General features: G+C 46.8%; 1 protein-coding gene across 1 annotated transcript; it reads right to left on the bottom strand.

The window, feature by feature from the left end:
* Positions 1 to 85: 85 nt before the first annotated feature.
* rell2 (RELT like 2) lies at positions 86 to 4,236 on the bottom strand. Its single transcript, XM_084009865.1, has 5 exons — positions 4,019 to 4,236; positions 3,161 to 3,223; positions 2,806 to 2,860; positions 2,262 to 2,435; positions 86 to 2,168 (listed from the first exon to the last, which is right to left on the bottom strand). The coding sequence occupies exons 1-5, from the start codon at positions 4,224 to 4,226 to the stop codon at positions 338 to 340; spliced, it is 2,331 nt and encodes a 776-aa protein (XP_083865991.1). The 5' UTR covers positions 4,227 to 4,236; the 3' UTR covers positions 86 to 337.
* Positions 4,237 to 9,857: the final 5,621 nt, after the last annotated feature.

Below are 9,857 nucleotides of genomic sequence, written 5' to 3'. Positions count from 1 at the left end.
TGGTCAAAGGAAAACTCCACACAAACTCTGTAAAAGAAGGGAAAAGAAAACATTTCAAAGTCAGAAACAGAAAGGCATGTTTAGAAAAATGATGAGTCGTGACGTTCCGTATGTGTGATATGCGATGAAAAGGCTAAAACATGCAGCATCAATGGTATCGTCCCTTTAAATCGGGAGGTGGAAGCGTATCCGATGACCTTCCGTTAGTTAAGCAGCCGGCCGAGTCTCACTGAAACATGTGGTCACATTGCTTTACTGTGTTATTACTACATTTCATAGTCCGGTGAACGGTTCTGTTCTTTCGTTTGATTATCGGAGCTGAACTCTGGATCGTCTCTCAGTCCTTCTGGGACTCTTCCTCCACCTTCTCGGCTTCCTCCACCTGCGTCACCTTGCAGTCTCTGATGTCTTCCATCTCCACCATGTCCTCCTTCTCTTGGCCCACCCTCGGCCTATCCTCCGCTCCGGGAGTCTCCTCACGATCAGGTTGTCCAACACCTGAAACAGAAACCTGGACTCCCGGACCAACTCCTGGACTGGTTTCTGATTCAACCCTGACTTTGCACGTTGCTCCCTTCCCTTCTCCTGCTGAGGGAGAGGATTCGTTCTGCTCCACCATAGTGACAACAGAAAAGACCCTCTTGCTGTCAGGACTGGCTTTGACCATGGTCACGCTACTTATTCTGCCCTCTAAAGGTGAGGAAGGGGACAGCGGACTGGAAGGCGACAGAGTCAAACTGTCTTTAGAAGGCTGATCGGTGGGAGAGTAAAGAGCAGAAATTTTAGCATCTCCCCCCACTGGTGATAGTTTAGCTGTTTTGAGAATCCCCACCCTCATTATTTCTGCCTTTTCTTCTGTTTTCAAGATGCTGGTTTCTGCCAGCTCTTGAGGACTTGAAACCATGTCCCCTTTGGTGGTAGATGTTACAGGCGCCACACTTCCTGACTTTACAGTCAGACGAGGTGAACTTCCGGAGGAAAGGTTTTGGTCAGCTGGTGGAGTAGAGGGGTGTTTTAGTGATACTGGCATGGTGTCCGGTTTGGGGCTAGCAGTGAGACCTAGTGAGGAGGTTGGGGTTTTTAATGGACTAGCACCTTTCCCAGAGGATGCAGATGGAATAGGGGATTGGCTAGACGTTGCTCGGCCTGATGGGAGTTTGGGGCTTGGAGTGAGGGCCGGGGAAATGGTTGATTTTGCAGCCTCTGTTGCCGTATTTCTTGAGCTCAGTTTGGGACTCGACGTGACCGCCTCAGGGGAGATAGGAGTTTTCGATGAAGAGGATGAAGATAGGGTCTTGATTGGTAATGAAGGGGATGAACCTAAGCTCATTAAAGCTAGGCTAGCACCAAATCCTGATTCCAGATCCGGGCTGGAGCTTGGGTCAGGGGGCGTTTGGGTAACTGGAAAACTGGAACAGGCTTCAGGTTCACCAGGAGTGAAACCTGGAATGGATCCAGGCATGGGGTTAATGGGTGTAGAGGTCTGTAGCGGCCCAGGATCAAACACCTCTTCATTTCTTAAAACCTTTTTCTCAACTTCTCGTTTTCCTGTTGTCTTAAATGTCTGTTCAGACGAAGAATGGGTTGGAATGGGAAGAGAGCTGGGGGCCGAAGCTGTAGTCCCAATGGAAGGTTTGGTCGCACTGGGTTCAGGACTGGGTCCATGTTTAGGGACATCCTCAGCAGCTGACGGTGCCTGATCCTTAATTTGGGAAGCATTAAGTGAACCTAAAGTTTTAGCCTCACTCGAAACTGGTGTGTTATTGTTTGCAGGTTCGGTTTCAGGTTTGATACCAGGTTTCAGACCACGTTCAGGAGCAACTTTGTTGTTCTCTGCCTGCAGCAGTTCCTCCAGCACCACAGGTTGCTGCTGAATAGCGAATCTAACACCTCCGGTCTCCTTGCCTGTCTCTCGGACTTTGACTCCAGAGGGGTCACTGCCCCGCCTCAGCCCAAATAGCGTTACACTCTTCCTGCGTTTCCCCACGTTTGGAGCGACCCCATTGGAGGCTTCTGAAGGCGCTCGGACATCCTTGAACATGCTTCTCAGATTGTACCCGCCCTCCTTCCGCTCCTCGCTGTCCTGGGATTGGTCGAGCTGGTCCCCTGAACCGACCATTGGATTTGGACCTCCATGGAGCTTCTTATCTGTGTGCGTGACCCGAAACCTGAAATGACGACAATACATTCGGGGTGAAACATTTCTGCTTCTATGTCCCACAATGCACTCTGCAAAAACGTGGGTTTAATCCTTTTGTTACCTGCCAACGGAGAAGACGGTCTGCTCTCCGGGTTTCTGTTTAGAGCGAGGGGTTCGGCTTTGCCGTCGGCCCTTTTTCGATCGCACCTGGGCACAGAGGTGACAGGAGTTGTGGTCGGCGCCCGAGTGGACTGTGTGGTGATGGGGAGGGACCGCGATGGACTCCTTCCGCAACCTGGACATCAACGTTATATTAGTATCTGCTGTACTCGGGGTTGTTGGGGCACATTTAAGGACATAACATGGGCAATGTCAAACAATTTAAAGGCAGAGTAGGTAATCTGGAAAAACCACAGAGATTTTGACTTGAATGCATCGACAAACTGAAAAAGTCCCGCCCCTTCGTTCAGACCTCTGTTCAAAGCCCCCCGTACGCCGAACGAGTGCTTGAGATCGGCAGAGTGCAATTTCAAGGATTTCAAGTAATATAACATTTACTTACTGTTTCTGAATAGAACTCAACCTTTAAGTTAGGACTCCAATACATTTGCTTTGGACTTGAACATAACGCTAACAGTGATGGTGTGACACTAACAGACTCTTACCTCTGGTCGGGGCGCACCTGGTTCCCAAACATCTCATTGAAGGCCTCCATGTTAGCTAGAGGGGACGACAGGAAGTACCCGTTTAGGTATAATCATGGCAAACAGAACATTTTAGGAGTCGACAGATCTGGAGATACTGGGTATTCTTGGGTTTGGGTTGTTAGCAGAAGTCCCTCCACTGGAACTGAGTCCATGTTGGTGGATCCGAGTACGTCTCAGGAAACTCACCACTTTGATTATTGCTAACTGTGACTTTCTGATACCAGTTTAGCTCCGCCCACAAAATACGTCCATGAACGATGAATTCGGAATTTTAGCTTGAAATAAATGACTAATTGAGCGATTCCTTTCTCACCTTCATTTTCAATTATGCATTTGAGGATCTGCTCCACGGTGTCCTGGTTGTCCTCGTCCTCGTCTGAAACACAGCAACACAACAAACCCACAACGTTGAGATGGAGACTTCGACGAGGCTGTGAGTAGTGAAAACCATGATACGACAATCTGATGAGAGGTTTCATGCCGTTCACACAAGTGTGTGCTTGTGTTTGTGATGCCTCTGCATGTGCGTCGTCAGGTTTATGTTTCATGAGTGTGTGTTTGAGTGACTTGGTGTGTCAGACGGTTCTTGTGATGAGTTCAAAGACGGCCATGGAGGGTTGTGAGTGTTTGTGGAGAGGTGTTGTAGCTGGAAAAAGAGCCGGAGACAGACAGACAGACAAGTTAACACTGTCGTCCCTGTTTGCTCATCCCTGAACGTACTCCAAACCTTTAAGATGGTCCGTGCATCAATCTGGTACACTTTAAGAGGCCTGGAAACACCTCCCTCAAACTCAGATTAAACATCTCAAGTTGACCACAGCAAGTTAAACCTACAGAAAATAGTTTAATAGTTCATAAGTATAATCAATGAGGCACCTTTGTGTCGATAAATGCAACAGATCCCATGTCATCCCATCATACCTGTCGGCAGGTAAAAAAAAAGGAAAAACTTGCAGCTTGGGGGCCCCCTAGTGGCTGGGGGGGAAACGCCTCTGGTTATTTAAACAAAGACGCCAACAACAACTTTAACTCCAGCTTGTAGAATCTAACAAACTACCAGATCTTTCAAAAACCAAAAACTAAGTCGAGGCGAGGCGACGACCTCCGGTTCTGAAGACATACCACCAGGGGGCGACTCCACTGATCTCTACACTCGGAGTCTTGTTCTCACCGTCTGCAGGTCCTCCAAGCTTCTCCTCCTCCTCCTCCTCCTCCTCTTCGTCGTCCATGTCTCCGGTGCGGCAGCGGTAGCCCTTCTTCTTCAGCAGGTGGCAGACGAGGAAGCCGAGCAGGCCGGTGACGAAGAAGAGGAAGACCACGACGAAGATCATGTAGGGTGGGGGATGTTCCTCGACCCCCGAGGCCTCTAGCTCACTCATAACGTGGGTTCGGTCTGAAAGACACACGGAGATTAGATTCCATCATTTTCAGCTGCTTTCAGAGTTCAACATGTTGTTAATGAGGCTTTTTAGGATTGAGGTAAATCAAATAACCAGAATCCTTCCTGTTAACTGATTGTTTGTCTAATTTAAAGAAGTTGAGAATGACTCACATTAAACAGCAGCTCCTACAAACACACACAGAAGAAAAAAGAATGACTTAGTGTAGTTATTATTCTGAGATACTGAGTCAATGTTTAGAGAAAGGTTCTCTCTTTTTGACACTGATAGGCTTCCATACTTCCTCCGTGAAGAGGTTTAAAAACAACTTACAGGCTTTGTGTTCGGTTCAAATCATCTTCGAGCCTTCTGTTACAAACTGGTCAAGGTCAAGGGTCAATCTGGGGAAAAGAGAAATCCATATGAACTAACTCCTACTTCTTTACTCAAGTCAAAGTACTGAAAGTAGAAAGGATCCCTATGAAGGACATTTCTACTGGCTGGTTTTTTTCAAGGCTACCTGAATCTCTCGTCGTATTAATGAGAAAAATAATAATCGATTCCCCTCAAATGCATTAAACCTAAATGAACGAGCCTGTTTTTAGAATGTGAGGAGTAGAAATTCAGTTTGAACATGGAGGTTGACTCCCGAACACACTCTTACAGCGACGTCAGAGACGAGTGTGTTCAGCAGATTATCAGCCAGCCGGGTCCGCTGTGAAAGTCATTACTCACTAAAATAGTGTGGAACAGCTGCATAATAAGCCCATCGATTGGTCCAAACTGCAAAATGATTTTTCACGTTAAAAAAAAAATGAAATAAAAATGAAACCGACAGTCTGCTGAACGGAAGAAAAGACAACAGAGAAACCACACGAGCACATAGTGAACATGGGGAATATATAAACAGCTTATAGCCCATTTACTATATATAGGTATTAGGTATATATATATATATATATATATACCTTTTAAATATGCAGGTAATTGTGCCCGAGCTATAATGTCTCATCCTTCTTGATGCCTCACAGCTGACAGAAATACATGTTCTTACCATCCATAACGTGTCCAAACGTGCCGATAAGAAAAGCGCTCAGAAACAACAAAGCTGGTGAGATTTGATAGACAATGTAAAGAGTTGGTGCTGGATGAGAAGCTCCACCCTCCTGTAGAGTTAGCTCCACCTTTTCTAGCCGCGCCAAGACTAGAAACTAACACACATTAAACTTCTTCTTCTTCTTCAGTGATCCAACGGTGGAAATGTAGTCAAACTCATTGTGTGCATTCCACACACACACGTGTGTGTGTCCATCAACACTATGCATACAACTATGTGTGTGTGTTATATAACATGTAATTATGAACGGAAACAGTAAATATGTACACACACACACACCGTGTCGAGGCTACGAGTCAACATATAGCAGCTTATCAGTGTTGTCCTCCCGCTGGCTTATCACTGTCTATTAACGCCCTCACACACACACACACACACACACACACACACTTATCAGCACTTTATCCCCTGAAACGCTCCAGGGTGGTTGAGCATTGATAGTAGAGCCGACAGAGTCTTCAGCACGAGACATCTTCAAAACAGCTTATTTGACATATATATATATATATATATATATATATATATATATATATATCCTAGTACTGTGATAGGATGCCACCTGTGCAACAAGTCCAGTCAGTCATGTCCTCACTCCTAAATATTCCAGTCAGCTGTCAGTGGGATAAAAACAAAGTGGAAGTGATGGGGAACGACAGCAACTCAATAAGAAGTGGTCGACCCCGTAAAATGACAGAGCGGGGTCAGCGATGCTAGTCACAGAGGTCACCAACTTTCTGCAGACCTCCAAACTTCATGTGGCCTTCAGATTAGCTCAAGAACAGCGTAGAGAGCTTCATGGAATGGGTTTCATGTTAGTAAAAACAAAAAATGGCATTGTTTCTTTTTTCTATTTTGAAATGTGTTTGAAAAAAAAAATGACAAACAAACAAAAATAAATGTTGGTTTGTTTTCTCTATGACCAGAGTAGACCACATCGTGGGTCGAGACCATGAGGCAAAACCTGGTTCTGAAAAGTGAAGCTGATGCTAGAGTACCTTAAAGCTGCAGTCTCTCTGCTGGCCACCAGGGGGCGACTCCTCTCTGGTTGTATAGAAGTCTATGAGAAAATGGTCCTACTTCTCTCTGCTGGCCACCAGGGGGCGACTCCTCTCTGGTTGTATAGAAGTCTATGAGAAAATGGTCCTACTTCTCTCTGCTGGCCACCAGGGGGCGACTCCTCTCTGGTTGTATAGAAGTCTATGAGAAAATGGTCCTACTTCTCTCTGCTGGCCACCAGGGGGCGACTCCTCTCTGGTTGTATAGAAGTCTATGAGAAAATGGTCCTACTTCTCTCTGCTGGCCACAAGGGGGCGACTCCTCTCTGGTTGTATAGAAGTCTATGAGAAAATGGTCCTACTTCTCTCTGCTGGCCACAAGGGGGCGACTCCTCTCTGGTTGTATAGAAGTCTATGAGAAAATGGTCCTACTTCTCTCTGCTGGCCACAAGGGGGCGACTCCTCTCTGGTTGTATAGAAGTCTATGAGAAAATGGTCCTACTTCTCTCTGCTGGCCACCAGGGGGCGACTCCTCTCTGGTTGTATAGAAGTCTATGAGAAAATGGTCCTACTTCTCTCTGCTGGCCACCAGGGGGCGACTCCTCTCTGGTTGTATAGAAGTCTATGAGAAAATGGTCCTACTTCTCTCTGCTGGCAACCAGGGGGCGACTCCTCTCTGGTTGTATAGAAGTCTATGAGAAAATGGTCCTACTTCTCTGTTGATGTTTTATCTCAGTAAACATTGTAAACATGAGTTTATGGTCTGATGTTCAATCAGTACATTATGGTCTTGTTAATAATCGGCATTGAGTTATTTAACTCCCCGGCAGATCAAATCTCCTGTATATGTTTTATGTGAGTTCAGTGAGAAAAACTAAACTCCTCTTTTCTCTCCTAAACCCCATTCTTGAGTTTGAGTGCCTGTTTTAGGCTCCGCCCCCTCCTGGTCAGAGATTATGTGATGTTTGTTTTCCCACTGAAGTCCTCGGGGAGCCAGAGGATCCCATGAGAGCAGGAGAAGTGTTGTCTTTGTCTGATTTATACCTCTTTACCATATCTCTCCTATGGAAGAGGTTTCCATGTCGTCCTAGTCTCCCGTGAAATAAACACAATATTTTTAAAATGCATTTAACACACATGAATGGTGGTAAAGTGTGAGGGGTTTCTATGGAAGAGGCTATAAATAGAACATAAATAGTTGTTTGACATTAAATCAGTAGCGGAAACTTCCACAGTTTTCTCCAGACGGTTTGTATCTTCTGATCTCGCCGTGACCCAAACCTTCGCCTCCTCTCCACCGGATTGTTTTAACCTCCAAAGCTTTGCCTTCACATCGTTTTTTTCCCATCAGGCCTCAGCCTGCTGTTGACATAGCGTCCACAACTACGGGATGTTAATAATAATAATAATAAACATGAGACAATTCAGCAACACATGTGTGTAAACGTCACCGTTCCTGTTTGTTAGATAACTCCGAAGAGCAACACGACTCGTTTTTAACAAATATCTGTTGTAAAAACTCACAAAACTAAACTAAACGGAGTCGTCCAGCAGTGAGGGGCTGAGCAACGATCCAGATCGGGGTCCTGGTGGTCCAGTTTGCAGCACTACTGGGACCCCACATCAGAAAGAAGACCACCGACCCTCTGGATCCACCTGGATGAAAGAATGTCTCCCGTTAAAGTGGATCACGGACACGCGGGGATGAGATCTGTCGTCCCGTTAGATCCCCGGATGTGATCCAGAGAGAGATTCTAGACCGGTCTCGGCTCAGAGCTGAAAGCAGCAGAGAGATGACTCAGCATCACCGTGACCTCGAGTGAATCGTCTCCCGGTGACGACTGTGTGTGTGTGTGTGTGTGTGTGTGTGTGTGTGTGTGTGTCAGCATGCGTACAGTGAAGGAGGGACGTCAGAGAGCTCTGACATCACAGAGGATGTTGAACGTCACGGGCTGTAGCGATGCAGCAGAATCCTCCATCAACTCAAAACAAGCTGCACCCAGACCAGCAGCCTTACTGGATCTGGATCCATGTGGATTCTGCTGTGAAGCTGCTAACATAGTTAGCATCATAATTCAAGGTCAACTTTACAGCTAAGTGTTTAAGTCATCTTTCTAGCTAACTAGCATTGGTAGCGACCTGTCAATCAGAGCGAGAGGGCAGAGAGAAGTAGGACCATTTCTCATAGACTTCCATACAACCAAAGAGGAGTCGCCCCCTGGTGGCCAGCAGAGAGAAGTAGGACCATTTCTCATAGACTTCTATACAACCAGAGAGGAGTCGCCCCCTGGTGGCCAGCAGAGAGAAGTAGGACCATTTTCTCATAGACTTCTATACAACCAGAGAGGAGTCGCCCCCTGGTGGCCAGCAGAGAGAAGTAGGACCATTTCTCATAGACTTCTATACAACCAGAGAGGAGGCGCCCCCTGGTGGCCAGCAGAGAGAAGTAGGACCATTTTCTCACAGACTTCTATACAACCAGAAAGGAGTCGCCCCCTGGTGGCCATCAGAGAGAAGTAGGACCATTTTCTCACAGACTTCTATACAACCAGAGAGGAGTCGCCCCCTGGTGGCCAGCAGAGAGAAGTAGGCCCATTTTCTCATAGACTTCTATCCAACCAGAGAGGAGTCGCCCCCTGGTGGCCAGCAGAGAGAAGTAGGACCATTTTCTCATAGACTTCTATACAACCAGAGAGGAGTCGCCCCCTGGTGGCCAGCAGAGAGAAGTAGGACCATTTTCTCATAGACTTCTATACAACCAGAGAGGAGTCGCCCCCTGGTGGCCAGCAGAGAGAAGTAGGACCATTTTCTCATAGACTTCTATACAACCAGAGAGGAGTCGCCCCCTGGTGGCCAGCAGAGAGAAGTAGGACCATTTTCTCATAGACTTCCATACAACCAGAGAGGAGTCGCCCCCTGGTGGCCAGCAGAGAGAACGACAGTTAGAGGATGGGTTTCACTTTTCAGAACAGGAAGTTGCCGCCTGCTTAAAGCACTACTTTAAAAAAAATAATAATCACCCTAATCACATGACAATAATTCCATAACATCACCTTGCCTCTAATACAGTGATCACGTACGTTTTGTTGTTTTTTTAAACAGAATCCAGCTTTCACTCCATTAACGCCATATTATCACTTTTCTACAGGCCTACAACTTCGTTGCGTGACATCATGAACCAGGCTGCATAATAGCACGAGCGCCGTCTGAATATAAATATTTCACTAACTTCCCCGGGGGGAGGATGGGAACTTTTCCCACATCCCAGAACAGCCGCAGCTCGTCCCGTGCAGCCTCCCCGCGAGACTCCACAGCCTCCCCCCAGAGGTCATCATCGGGCCTGCCGGTGCTCCTCCACCCGCAGCATCAGCAGCTCCTTATTTAGCGTGGAGCGCGAGGTTATCGTGTCCGGCACAAGCGCTCTCACCAGACACCATTAGAAAATGTCTCAATCTAAGGCGGCATTGCTTGTAGGCAGCCAATGAAGTGTTTATAACACATGTGGGTACATTTAAATTA

The sequence above is a fragment of the Eutrigla gurnardus genome (assembly GCF_963514095.1).
Source record: "Eutrigla gurnardus genome assembly, chromosome: 5".
NCBI classification, from domain to species: Eukaryota; Metazoa; Chordata; class Actinopteri; order Perciformes; family Triglidae; genus Eutrigla; species Eutrigla gurnardus.
The sequence above is the reverse complement of the archived record's forward strand: the minus strand, read 5'-3'. Positions and strand labels throughout refer to the sequence as shown.